The sequence below is a fragment of the Erinaceus europaeus genome, chromosome X (assembly GCF_950295315.1).
Source record: "Erinaceus europaeus chromosome X, mEriEur2.1, whole genome shotgun sequence".
NCBI lineage: Eukaryota > Metazoa > Chordata > Mammalia > Eulipotyphla > Erinaceidae > Erinaceus > Erinaceus europaeus.
In genome coordinates, this window is record NC_080185.1 from 127,825,880 (window position 1) to 127,841,017 (window position 15,138).

The 15,138-nt window shown below is 41.8% G+C and overlaps 1 protein-coding gene across 1 annotated transcript; it reads right to left on the reverse strand.

The window, feature by feature from the left end:
- Positions 1-2,169: 2,169 nt before the first annotated feature.
- Positions 2,170-14,179, reverse strand: LOC132535725 (male-specific submandibular salivary gland protein-like). Its single transcript, XM_060182539.1, has 7 exons — positions 14,088-14,179; positions 12,463-12,602; positions 11,227-11,297; positions 7,864-7,971; positions 4,742-4,843; positions 4,509-4,539; positions 2,170-2,227 (listed from the first exon to the last, which is right to left on the reverse strand). The coding sequence occupies exons 1-6, from the start codon at positions 14,151-14,153 to the stop codon at positions 4,520-4,522; spliced, it is 507 nt and encodes a 168-aa protein (XP_060038522.1). The 5' UTR covers positions 14,154-14,179; the 3' UTR covers positions 2,170-2,227; positions 4,509-4,519.
- Positions 14,180-15,138: the final 959 nt, after the last annotated feature.

The window sequence follows — 15,138 nt, forward strand, 5'->3', positions numbered from 1 at the left end:
AAATGGCGCCCGAACAGGGACCAGAATCTTGACTCCACACACATGCAACAGACCAACGGAGACCACATAAGTAAAGCGGCCATGGCCTGACTTTCTACTTATGGAGAGGTTTCCAAAAGCCTCTACCCTTTCTTCATGAGACAGTTTCTCTGTCTCTGGAACATTTCGCTCCGGGCCACACTTTGGTTTCCGACCACCACTGGAGCCTGCTTGCCGCCGCAAGACGCGGGGCACTGGGCGCGGGCTCCCTCCTCACTGCTCAGCTACCGGGGACAGGGTGGCAGCCCATCCTGGCCCCCACCCCAGGGCACCTCAGCCCGTGCCTTCTGCATGGCTGGCCCGCCTGCCCTCCTGCTATGACACCTGGGCAGATCCTGGAGCCCCCGGTGACTGCGGGCTCCCTGTCAGGACTGGCCCCCTGGCCGAGATCCCCAGCTCGGCTCTGATGGCAGAGAAGCTAGAATACACAGACATGCGTGCAGTGACCACACCCCTGCACTTCCTAGAGGTGAAGTTGGGCAAGAGGCCACCGCCGGACAACGCACCCCCCAAAACCAATGATGTGACTTGGCAGGACCTGAAGATACAGATTCACAGACTCCAAAGCTCACTCTCTACAGAAAAGCAGAATTCCAGTGGCTGACCTTCCCCATGGAGATAGACGTGCAGCATTTCATCCCCTGGCATTTCTTCCCCTAGCCATCTACTTTGGACTGGCAATTCTATCGGACTTACTGGTACACAGCTCTATAGCAGCTTCCCGTTATGCTGCTGAGTTTCTCAAAGACTGACTGCAGCCAGCTGCCTTGGGACTCTATAGCTCACACACCCCCGCCCTTGCTAAGTAATGCCCACAGAGGCAGGAAACACCTGTTGAGGCATGAAGCGCCCCCAGAGGCAAGAGATACCCACAGAGGCAGGAAATATCCTTTAGCCTGATAGACCTTGCCCACAGAGGCAAGAAATGCCCCCCTCAGGCCTTCCCTTGGCATCACACTGGTTCTTGCTGCTCTCTTGCTTGTTCCTCCATGTCTTGTGCCAGTTTTTTTTTTAAATGCCTGTACAATATAGGTTTCTGTTCACCCCATACTCCTGATACTATGACCATTAGTTAAAAAGAAAAGGGGGAATTGTTGGTCTGCTTCTGGATTCTGCTTGTGAAACCTTTTGTTTTTATCATCACATTGGGTTCGCTTGTGTTGCTTGCGATGTGTTCTGTTTGCACGTCCACTATTGGCTGGGCACCCCCTGCCTCTGGGACATTGGTTTGGTCTTCTCCCCCCCCCCCCCCCCCCCGCCTCTGGGACATTTGGTTTAGTCATCGCTGGTTGTCACTTCTTTCTTCTCCCCGCCCCCTATCGTGCATATTTCCTTGGTTCCTGACTCTTCTGCCAGAGGAGAGAGGTGTAGAACAGAATTGGGTTGTGATTAGATTAGATTAGTTTGTTGAATCACATCCCCACTCGTGAATAAAGATTGAACTGCGTTCTCAGCGTAGCCAGGAGTCTCTGGTCATCTCTGTCTCCCGCCCGTGAAGCCAGCCCAGCAAAAAAGACATTTGCTTTTTCTGTCTCTGTACAAATGAAAGAAAATGTCCTATATTGAGGATGATATTTTTTCCTTATCTCCAGGACCCAGACTCCTGGATTTTAAACAGCTCAAAACAGAAATATAGAATAGCTTACCTCATCTTCTGCCTGGGACCAGTACATTCTTGTGAAAAATAAAGATTTTCATGGAGAGAGTAGGGGAAGACAGATGGGGAGAGAAAGATAGACACATGTAGACCTGGTTCACTGCCTGTAAAGCGACTCCCCTGCTGATGGGGAGTCAGGGGCTTGAACCGGGATCCTTACGCCGGTCCTTGCACCTTGCGCCACCTGCGCATAATCCAACTCCCTCAATGTAGTTTTGACATGCATTTCTTTCATAAGCATTCCTTCTCTCGTGTTATTATTATTATTATTTTCTTTACTTCCAAGGTTATCACTGGGGCTAATAAAAATATATAAAAGAAAACACAGGTGTGCTGATATTGCTTTATTTAATCATTTAAAATGGAAGTAATTCACAAGATCTAAGGAAAGAGAACCATAAGCCCAAATCATTACTTTCTGGATAGGAGAAATTATCATTGGAGAACCTATCATCCTGTTTTCTTGCTGGGTGATTCCAATGCAAATTGTAGATGCTGACAACTCTTGGGTACATTGTGCAGTATGATCCTCTGTAAGCATGTAAAATAAGAAAGAAAGAAAGAAACTATGGAGTGGATGTTAAAGATTATAATATTAACAAGAATGCAAGTGAATATGCTATAAGTATCTTAAAGAAAGTTGCGACATCTTGAATTCATTCCACAGAATGCCGGTATCAGTATATATGGATTCTGCATGGGAATAGTTGACAAAACAATGGTATAATCGTATTTCACCTATATAACAAGTTTGGGGGGGGGCAGGTGGTGGCACGCCCGGTTGAGTACACATGTTACAATGCACAAGGACCCAGGTTCAAGCCCCTGATCCCCAACTGCAGGGGATGAATTATGAGTAGTGAAGCAGGGCTACAGGTGTCTCTCTGACTCTGCTTCTCTTCATTAGAATCGAATACAATGGGATAGGATAGGATAATGAATAGAAAGAATAGAATAGAGAAGAATAGGGGAGAATAGAATAGAATAGTGTTGGGACCATGTGTAAGCCTGATAGAGCTTAGGGAGAACCACCCCCATCTTTGGATGGAGGTCTGAGAAGATAACCTCTTGGTAAGTCTCTCTCAACCGAGGTGAGCATAAGGGGGGAAACTCAGACTTGGTTCTTTCCTTCTTGACTCTCAGGCCTACAGAAACCCCAGTACTTCCCTCCATTAACTGCAGGCCACATGGCTGCAGATTCACTCATTCAAAGTCACCTTCTGATCACAGAAGAACACACCTTATCACACACTTCATCACACACCTCAGACCCCAGACAAGAGAAATTCCAAACTATATGGCCTGTTGATATCCATCTCCTCTCTGTCTCACCCTACTGGTTTAACCCCTATGCTTCTCTCGAATACCTTTGGATAATTAAGTTGCTTGTGTCATGGAGAATAACTGTCTTGTATCTCATCAATTCCTGTCATACCAGCCCCCTACCTTAGGGGCAGGCTGACTGTTAAGAAACCTGTAATTTCTGATATATTTCAACAATAATTACCTCCATTGCTTTTCTATTTAACTCATGTCCACTTTGCTAATAAACAGACTCTAGGATTCTGGGACTCTAGGACTCAGATTCTAGGCACACTAAGAGTCCCCTGGTGTCTTTTACTTCGTGTCACCCCTGTCATGAGCGAGAAAGAACCAGCCCGTTACCTTTCCCCTGGAGACCACCCAGCCGGAGAGAGAGATATACCAAAAGAATAGTATAGGATATATAGAATAGGATAGAAGAATAGAACAGAATATAATAAAATAGAGTAGAATAGAATAGAACAGAAGAAAAGAATATAATAGATTAGGATATATAGAACAGGATAGAATAGCATAGAAGAGTAGAACAGAATTGAATAGAATACTGTAGAGTAGAGTAGAGTAGAATAGAATAAAATAAATAGGATGGGTAGGATAAGATAGAAGAATAGAATAAAGTAGAATAGAATACATAGAATATGTTATATAGAATAGGATAGAATAGAACAGAATAGACTAGACTAGAATAGAATAGAGCAGAATAGAATAGGATAGGATAGGATAGGATAGGATAGGATAGGATAGGATAGGATAGGATAGGATAGGATAGGATAGAATAGGATGAAAGAATAGAATACAATAGATTAGAATAAATAGAATAGGATATATGGAATAGGATAGAAGAATAGAATAGAATAGAATAGGGTAGGGTAGAAAAGAATAGAATAGAACAGCATAGAATAGAATAGAATAGAATAGAATAGAATAGAATAGAATAGAATAGAATAGAATAGAATAGAATAGAATAGAATAGAATAGAATAGAATAGAATGGCTAGAATAGCAAGAACAGCACAGAATAGAATACAATAGAACAGAATACAATAGAATATATCCTTCTCCCCTCTCTGTTTCTCTCATCTCTATCCAATAATAAATAAAAATATTTTAAAAATAAGTATGTTAAGGTGTAAGCATGCAAATACATATTTACAGAGACAAGAGAGAGAAATGATAGACTGATTCTCTGGTTGAGTGCACACATGACAGCTTAAAAAGACCCAGGTTCAAGACTCCAGTTCCCACCTGCACTGGGGAACCTTCATGAGCTGAGCTGCAGGTGTCTCTCTGTTTCTCCTGCTCTGCCTTCCCCTTCCCTTTAATTTTTCTCTATATTTATCATAAATAAAAATGTCTTTAAAATAAATAATAAAAACCAAATAGCATAGCTATTGCTTCCCACTAGATCAAGACCTATATATCTTTCATTCTGAGATGGGACCAGCTCAACAAACAAATTGACTGAAATTATGAAGAGATCTTGGACTCACCAAGCTGATGTTCATACAGGAGGGCAGGTATCTGTGTTAAAAACGTCAATTGATTAATTAAATAAATCAGGGAGGGTGGAGACAGAGAGTGATCGCCCGTGATATTTCAGAAGAGATTTTCAACTAGACACGTTGGGATGAACATGGGACTTACAAAATACAGTGTCTTTTTTTTTTTAATTCAAAATACAAAGGTTTTTGACAATTCATTTCAGAGAGAAAAATGAACTCACCTGTGTCAGCGATATATACTATATTCTCGCTGGGAATGCCACTCTGCTCAGCTACCCTTGTCAGTGCTAGTTTGCCTTCCTCGGTAACTTCAGGTGCTCTTCCTGAATTTTGCAAAGAATGAGATATGGAGACACTTTCCATTACCATCTCAAAGAAATGATCTTTATTTATTTATTTTGGTTTGATTGTTTTTACTAAGAGACTGGCTTATCTATTTTTGACATTTCTGGATAAGACTTTATGATTAGTGATTTCATATTGATTTCCAAAATGACAAGATCACAGGGGTCTAATTCCACTCTGTTCCCACCACCAGAGTTCTGGGTCGCCATCCCCTCCACTGGAGACTGCAATGGTTCTCCCAAGCGCACAGATCCATGGGCTTTTAAAAAAAAAATTTATATATATATTTATTTATTTATTCTCCCTTTTTTAAAAATTTATTTATTTATTTTTTTATTCCCTTTTGTTGCCCTTGTTGTTTTATTGTTGTAGTTATTATTGTTGTTGTTGTTGTTGGATAGGACAGAGAGAAATGGAGAGAGGAGGGGAAGACAGAGAGGAGGAGAGAAAGATAGACACCTGCAGACCTGCTTCACCGCCTGTGAAGCGACTCCCCTGCAGGTGGGGAGCCGGGGTTCGAACCGGGATCCTTATGCCGGTCCTTGTGCTTTGCGCCACCTGCGCTTAACCCGCTGCGCTACAGCCCGACTCCCTTATTCTCCCTTTTGTTGCCCTTGTTGTTTTTTTATTGTTGTTGTTGTTGTTGTTATTGTTATTGATGTTGTTGTTGTTGAATAGGACAGAGAGAAATGGAGAGAGGAGGGGAAGACAGAGAGGGGGAGAGAAAGACAGACACCTGCAGACTTGCTTCACTGCCTGTGAAGCGACTCCCCTGCAGGTGGGGAGCCGGGGGCTTGAACCCGGATCCTTCCGCCGGTCCTTGTGCTTTGTGCCACGTGTGCTTAACCCGCTGTGCTATCGCCAGACTCCCACCATGGGCTGACTTTCTATCTGTAAGTATATATTATCATCATCTATCTATATATTTATATCTGTTTCTATATATCTAATCATGCATCTATAATCTATATTCTACTTTTATATCTACAGCTATCTATATGTCTACATATATCTATATATCTATATTTATATAAATAATATAGATATCTATATCTATTATATATCTATATCTATAGATAAATCTATACCTATCTATATAACTATATCTATATTTTCCCATGTAGACTTCCACTCAAAGTCACCCTTGCACCTGTTATTACATCTGAGAGTCCTTCCTTCTTTCCCTCTCTTTTCTCAGATGTGAGAAATATATACATATATAAATATATGTCCTATCACTCTGCAGTGCTCAGAACCACTATGAAAATTAAAGACCCATTCTCCTCTGAGCTCAGAAATGGCTCACATCAGACACGGCCTCCTACGTTACAACGGGAAAGATGATGACAGATGAATGGCTCCTGGAGCTAGAACTCTTCTTTTTTCAACTCAACCAACTTTCAAGAAACGATTCCCATCGATTCTTGAAAAAAAGAAAATCTCTCAAACGAGTGGGGACGAGTGATTTGGACTTTGCTTGGAACTCTGAGAAGAAAATAATTCACCTTGACAGGTGGACCCAGACCCCCAGGCTGTTTCTATCTTTCCCTGGTGGGTTGAGATCTGGAGAGGGGGAGTGGAGAAGCAGTGACAGAAGCCACAACCCCCCAGCTGCTTTCCAATAAGAATTTGGGTCCGTTACCCTCAACTTGATTCAACAACGGTAGAGAATGTTCAACCCTCCGAAGGGAGGCTGGACAACATATTCTGTGTTACACCTGAGGAAGATGGGTCCCGATATTGAGACAGCTTGGAATGTTCCTACTCATGACCACAGAATGTGAGCTCAGATCTACAGGGATGTAGAGGTCTTACAGGCCCCAGAATATGGGCCCTAGATCACATCAAATCGATGGGGTTGACAGTCAAAAATATTTATACCCCTTTCCCATATTAGGGAGCTACTCTCTTCCCTGATCCAGCTTTCTGGTCCTTTTTGCAGCCATGACATCATCTCCCCAGACAATCACATGGATCCACCTGCATATCAATTTCAGGCTCAGGCAAAAAAAGAAAAAGAAAAAAACTAGTATAGCCACAGGCCCTTTGGAATAGAACAAAAATATGCCTACTAGCTATCTACAAAATGGAGGAACCCCTCCCCAACTCTTCATCTGCACTATTCCAGCCTTTAGGTCCATGATTGGTCAACAATTTGTTTGGCTTTATATGCTAACTCTCTTTTCAGCCACCAGGTTCCAGATGCTACCATGATGCCGACCAGACTTCCCTGCACAGATGACCCCACCAATATGTCCTGGAGCTCCGCTTCCCCAGAGCCCTTCCCCACCAGGGGAGAAAGACAGGCTGGGAGTGTGGATCCACCTGTCAACACCCATGTTCAGCGGGGAAGCAATGACAGAAGCCAGACCTTCCACCTTCTTCATCCCACAATGACCTTGGGTCCATGCTCCCATAGGGATAAAGAATGGGAAAGCTATCAGGGGAGGGGGTGGGATATGGAGATCTGGTGGTGGGAATCATGTGAAGTTCTACCCCTCTTATCCTATGGTTTTTCAATATTTCCTTTTTATATATGAAATTTTTAAAGAGCATAAAATAAATAATAATAATAATAATTTTGGTCCAGGCTCCTAGAGGGTGAGAAATGTCAGGGGAAGATGCCCAGAGGGCTCTGAACCCCAACTCTATCATGACCCAAAGAGAGAGAGGAGAGGGAAAAAAGGAAGGACAGTCGGAAGGAGACACAGGTGGAGGTGTGGCTTAGACAGGAAGAGAAGGCAGGACCAGGGAAAAAATAGGCAAAGATATATAAATCTAGACAGTGCTAGAAATAAAATCAGGCCATGTTTGTGAGCTTGGGAGAACCACTGAAGTTTCCACTGGAGGGGATGGGGACACAGAACTCAATATTAAATCACTAGTACCTCACCATTCTGTGAGTCCAAATGAAATCATTAGTAGTAAGCAAATCATAAATAAATATTATAAACTTTGTATACAGAGGCTGATCAGAAGGGACTGAGCCAGGACGCACCTACAAGTCCCAAGACAATGGATTGCTGGCCGGTATTTCTATGGTCATCAGAAATTAGAATTTCGAATTCGGACACACGATTAATTAGGAAATAATTCTTTCCTTTGACTGTGATAGAAAGAAATGGAGAGTTTCATGTCAGAATCAACAGAGTTTCAGGTACTGCAAAGAATGCATTTTTAACTCTTCATTTAATTGCCTCCTTTAACAAAATATTTCTTTTACTATTGGATAGAGACAGAGACAAATTGAGAGGGGACGGGAGAGACAGAGAGACATCTGTGTAACTGCTTCACCACTCACACTCTCTTTTCACTCCACCCTCTCTACATCACATCCTGTTTTACACCCTACCACTTCCTTCCTGGAGAGTATAAATGCAGATGAATAAAGCCAGCTCAGCCATGAGTCCCAGGTCGTCTCTCTCCTGCCCATGAAGCTAGACTGGCATCTGGCGCTTGAACAGGGACGGACATATGGCGCACCAACGTGGGACCTAACCTGCCCATCCCCCAGATAGGTAAACCTGGCTTCCCATCTGCCATGGATTGCCTTTCTACTTATGAGGAGGTTTCCCAAAGCCTCTACTCTTTCTTCATGGGACATTTTCTCTGTCTCTGGAACATTTAACTCCAGGCCACACTTTGGTTCCTCATGACCATGATCGTAGAGCTTGGGAGATGTGTGGAGATTTCCCCCTGGGACTTTCTGGACTCCCTCTCCCATGTTTCCCATGGAGAAGGACTACTCTAACTTGAAGAACATTCTGCAGTACCCTGGAAGTCCCTAAGAATGGAGACACGTGGTTAGTTCTATCCTCCTGATTTGATTCTTTCTTCGATGGGAAGACGTTTTTAAAAATGGGTGTCGGGAGTCAGGAGATAGAGCAGTGGGTTAAGTGCATGTGACACAAAGCCAAGGACTAGTGAAGGATCCTGGTTCCAGCCCCCGGCTCCCCACCTGCAGGGGAGTCGCTTCCCAGGCGGTGAAGCAGGTCTGCAGGTGTCTGTCTTTCTCTCCCCCTCTCTGTCTTCCCCTCCTCTCTCCAATTCTCTCTGTCCTATCTAACAATGATGACATCAATAATAACTTCAACAACAATAACCACAAGGGCAACAAAAGGGGAAATAAATAAATAAAATAAAATAAATTTAAAAAAAATTTTAAATGGGTGTCTGCAGCAATCCCTGAGGACCCATCAGAAGCACCCTAAATGGAATTTCAAGGAGATATTTAGACTAGGATGCCCTCTGGGGACTTGTAATTCTACGTAGTGAGATCTAAATAATCTGGTTCAAGGTGAAAAAAATAAAAACTACCTACCACTTTTCTCTCAACTACCCCCTCATTGTTCTCTCTCAATATCTTAAGTTTGCTGTCTGCTTTCAGTTGCGTTTCATAAGAGAGTGATTTGAATGACTGAATTTTTGTATGACATTGACTTTACACAAAAAAAAAAAAAATGCTGGATGCAGCCATGATTTCTAGAGACATCCAGAAACAGTCCAAAAAGTTGTTTTTTCCTCTTTGGATTTTTTTTTCCATCTTGGTATTAATGTGAAACATTTAATCCTGAAAACTGTATGAGTATGGGTGGGGTAGAGAGAACAATGGTTATGTGAATGATTCTCATGCCTGTGGCTTCTAACCATGGTTCTTCTATTGAGCTTATACTGTTTAAACAACCTTGAAATCATACTAGAAAGGACTTCCAAAATGATAAAGGGACTTAAACCAATTATAACGGAGTTATCAATTATAGTGAACATCTAATCTGCTACAAGTGTAGCTTCACAAGTAAGTGAATTACAGCTGTCAGGTCTTCACATGAAGAAGCACCTGCTCATACGGAATCCCCAGAATTCCATCTTGGACCCCTGACCTCTGACATCGCCCACAACTACAGCTACCCCCGAAACCCATGATGTGACCTGACAGGATCTGGAGAACCTGATTCACGGACTCCGAAGGACAAGACTTCCCTACCGCCTTTCTCTCACCCATCGCTGTCTGCCCTTCCTGCTTCTGCTTCACCTGTCACGTTTTGGCGGTTCCAGCTCACTCTCTACAGAGAAGAAAAGTTCCAGTGGCTGTCCTCCTCCATCGAGATAGACGTGCTGCATTTCTTCCCTGGTCATTGACATTGGACTGACTCTTCTATCGGACTTGCTGGTACACCTTTGGACACTCCCTTTACACTGCTGGACTTCTCGAGGACGGACTGTAGCAGTCCATGGACCTTTCCGCCAGCTGTCTCAGAACTTTGCAACGCCAGATCATCCCTCTCGCCCCTCAGACTTATCAGGCCCCCACTCCTCCCCCCATCAGGCAGCCCTCCTCTCTGCCTACCAGACCTCTCTTCAGGCTCACTCTGTCCCTTGCTACTCTTACTTATCCCTCCCTGTCTTGTGCCAGTTCTTTTTGAAGACACTTTCATGCTATCGTTCTGTTTTCTTCCCAACAGGTTTCTGTTCACTCCAACACTGCTATTCCCCTGAGAGTGATGGAGCCTTTTACAGACACTGACCCAGTTATATAAGGCCATTAAGTAAGAGGGAGATGTTGGGAAATTGTGAGGATGTGGTTGAGCTTGGCAGGGCTTGAGCCTGAGAGGTGTGTCAATCCTGTTAGTCTCTCTCTCTACCGAGAGGTTGACCAAGGAGGGACAGTGGAACCCCAAAGGTGTGCCTCCTCTTATCAGACTCCCTGCCTCACAAAGCGTCCAGCATTCCTGATACGATGGCCATTAGATAAAAAGAAAGGGGGAGATGTTGGACAGCTCCCCCTGCTTAACGCTGCAGTCTCTTTACATAATCACTGTTTTACCTGAGAACCACCCGCCTGCAGGGCACTGGTTTAATCCCACTGGTTCACACTCTCTTTTTCCTCTGCCTCCTCTCCTAGTCACACCCTGTTTTCCACCACTAGTTTGCACTCTCTTTTCACTCCACCCTCTCTAAGTCACATCCTGTTGTCCACCCTACTATTTCCTACTTGGTGAGTATAAATACAGCTGCTCTTGTGATTAAACACTCATGGGATTGCCTTCCAGCTCCGAGAGTCCCAAAGTCTCTCTCCTGCGATGCTACCCTAACACTAGTTCCTGATCCCTCTCCCACACAGCAGCCTAGGTTGGCTCCTGTCGAGTTCTCTCCAAATCAGAGAGCACTTGCTTGGGAAGAAGCACCCTCAGGCTATCCCAGCAGTAATCAAGTTAAAATACATAGATAAAATGTAACTCAGAAATATAAAAATAACGTTAAAATAGAGAGAATGAGATAATTATACATATAGATAGATAGTCCTGGCAAGAATAGTCAGCTTGGATTAGAGAATGGATTCTTTGCAAAGACTGTTACTCACATTCAACCACATAGCGACCATTTTCTATCTCCGTTGCCACTACACTCCGCTTACTGCATACCCCGTTTTCCCTTGAAATCAAAAGGGAAAAACATCAGCTTTCTGGCCCCCCTCCATTACCCAGGGTGGGACAGACTCACCTTCCTAAGTGAGTCTCTACACAGGACAGAAAACAATGTCATATTTATCAAAAATACTTCATGTAAACACTGCAAAAGCATTGCTTTGACTTGGGGGATATTATTTTCTTCTTGAAATTTGAGATTGGTGCAAAAATAGATGATAGATGATGATAGATTGATAGGTAGATAATATAGATAGATATAATGAATGATAGATTAGATGATGACAGGTAGACAGAAGATAGACAGATAGATGACAGATATACATAGATAGGTGATAGATGATAATAGATGATAGATAGATAGATAGATTACATAGATAGATGATAGATAATGGAAGGTAGATTCGATGATGATAGATGATTGATAGATAGGTGTTAGATGTACATAGACGATAATAGATAGATAGATACAGATAGATAAGTAGATAGATATACATGATAGATATATTTAGATAGATGATAATAGATACATAGATGATAGATGGTATATATGCCTTTTCATGGATGTATAACTTTAAAAAATACATAGGTAATATTTTTATCTATACAGAAATTCTGACATTCATTGTAATATGTTTAATCAAATGTAAATTGACTATATAAATATATTATATGAATCAAATACAAATATGATTAAATACTAAATTACTAAACAAAAAAGGCTGGGGGATGGCTGGTGGACCACCTGGCTGAGTGCACCTGTTCCCAATTACAAGGACCCGGGTTCGAGCCCCCAACTCCCACCTGCAAGGGGGGGAGCTTCTGAGTGGTAGAGCAGGACTGCAGAGGTCTCTGTCTCTAACTCATGACTCCTGGCTGTCAATATCCAATAAATAAATAATATGGGTATATCAGTCATAAATTTCAGGGTTTCCAAACCGATTAATTAATCAACATATTTCCAACGATGTTGACCAATGTCTAGACTCTCCAAGCTACACCCCTAAGATCATCACTATCTGATTAGGGCCTAGAGACTACAGGCTTTAATAAAAAAATAAATATATTGATTGATTGAGAAATCAACTCTGGATATTCCATTCCACGTCAGAGACCAGACGACCAAAGTCAATGCCATTTGTGATTTTTCAAGGTGGGTGAATTTTGCTTACCTCACGTAAAATACAAATGTCAGAGTAGCACATGTCTCACCGCAGTCTATCTGCCTCATGTAAATTCGCATGGGACCATTTTCTCGGATCAAGGAACCATCAGTGGCAGCCATATAATAAGTATTCCATGCTCCTTCTGTCTGAAAAAGAGAGAGAGAGAAAAAAGAAAAGAAAAATCCCATTAGGATACGAGTCTGCTTTTCTCTTCTGCCACTAGACTTTGGCTGAATATTGTACTTCCTTAGCTTCAGAAAAAGTAATAATAATTCCATCTTTCTTTGATTAGGCAAAGAAGGGACCATGCTCCACCTCCAGCAAAAATAAATTATAATAATAATATCATCATCAAAAAGGTAGGAAAAGAAATAAGAAATTTTTTTCAGCCTCCTTTTGTCAATATCCAGGGACCTCTTCTGTCCAGAGCCCGACCCTATTATGAAAAGATAGAAAGGGGAAAAAAAGGCAGGAATTCAACAAGAAAATGGGTAAAATGTAAAAATATAGATACTTATAGAAATAATAGTCAGCCCATGTTTGTGAGCTGGGGAGAACCACTGTAGTTTCCAACGGAGGGGATGGGCACACAGGACTCTGGGGGTGGGAACAGAGTGGAAATAGACACCTGGTATCTTATAATTTTGTAAATCAATATTAAATCAATAATAAAATCAATTCTCTGAGCCGGGTGGGGGCCCACCTAGCTAAGCACACCTGTTCCCAGGCTCAAGGACGTGGGTTTGAGCCCCTGGTCCCCACCTGCAGGGGGGAAGCTTCACAAGTGGTGGAGCGGGGCTACAGGGGTCTCTCTGTCTCTCTCCCTCTCTCTCTCTTTTTCATGATTCCTGACTGTCTTGATCCAACAAGTAAATAAAGTGTTTTTTTATTTTCAAAAAATAAATAAATAAAAGAAGGAACCCTATTCAAAAAGAAAGGCTAGTGAAGACAGTCATTTTTATAGTTTTTATAATTCCACACAAATTATAGAGAGATGACAGATAATTGATAGATAGATAGATAGACAGACAGGTAGCTAGATGATAGAAAGATAGATAGATAAATAGACAGATAGGTAGATAGATAGATGATAGACAGGTAGATAGATGATAGACAGGTAGATACATGATAGATAGATAGATGATTGAGAGAGAGAGAGAGAGAGAGAGATAGATAGATAGATAGATAATTACAGTGTGGAAGCACGCAGACCTGGGAAACAAAGACAGGGCTTAATCTTTATGAAGATTCAGATGTGCATGGATTCAGATGCCCCTATATAAACTCTAGCGAGAAAGACACACGTTCACACACAGACAGACAGACACATGGCTCCCAGATCAGTAAGTCCAAGAGCTAGAAGGTAGCAAAGAGCTCTGGGGGAAATAACAATAATAATAATAATAGTAATAATGGTTCTGCACACAGACTCTAATAATAATAATAATAATAATAATAATAATAATAATAATAATAATAATAATGGTTCTGCACACAGACTCTCCTGCCTGAGGCTCTGAGGCCCCAGGTTCCATCCCCAGCACCACCGGCAGCCAGGGCTCAGCAGGGCTCTGTGGAAAGAAAAAAAAATTAATTCATCAATCAATCAACAATAAATAAATCCCAATTACAATTAGATCTCCCTGCCCGAGAGCACCAGCCACTCCAAGGACAAGAACCAGCAGCAAACACTTCATCCTGGAGGTCGTGGGTGGCTGTCGCTGGGAAAAGCTGAGAGAGAGACAGACAGAATGAAAAGAAGAATGAATTCCGTCAGACCTGGTCCGCCTCTTTATAATTCTGCAAAGTCCTGGTACCCTCCCATCACCCCACCCAGCCCCGGATCTGGGTGCTGATCAAATCTGATAAAAATCCAAATGGACAAGTGTGAAGACAGCCTTTCCCTGCATGATCTGGGAAGGAAGGAAGCCCCAGGAAATTCAGATTATTGACCTTTCAAATGAAACGCATCATCTACCCTGAGAGCTTAAAGATGCACAGAAATGATCTGTTATTATTATTATTAATTATTATTACTTTTTTTTACGCAGGTAAGAGTGTAAAACCCAGAACTCCGCTAGTAGAAATGAGGTAGAATCAGACCCCTGTTCTCTCATCATTTTGTAAATCAATCTTAAATTCCTGAAAAAAAAAGCATAAGACCAAATAATAAAATAGATATACATTGAAAAACAATTCATAAAAAAAACCCCATTAAATAGACGCTCCTTTGACGTCTTAAGTGCTTCAATTGAAGGAACATATTATACTCAGAGCCATGGTCTATGCAACAAAACGTTGGAGACATTCGATCCATTTTTCCCCCTTTCTTATAAATTGAATATTGATCAGTGTAAGATATTAGGAGTGTATATTAACACTCCTAGTCCCACCGCCAAAATTACAATTTTGCAAATCAATATTAAATCACTAAGAAAAAAAAGGATACATACATCCAAAATTAAAATAAAATACATAAATCCAAAATCCAAAATTTAAACAAAGCAGAATAAAATTATATATTATTACATCCTATAGTGCAATTATAGATGTAATAAATAAAAGAAGTAATTCCTAAATTCCAAAATACAATTAAAAAATAGTTGTAGATATAGATAGATATCATCTGTTAGCTCATAATTTTGCAAGCCCATTATGAAATTACTCCTAAAAAACATAATT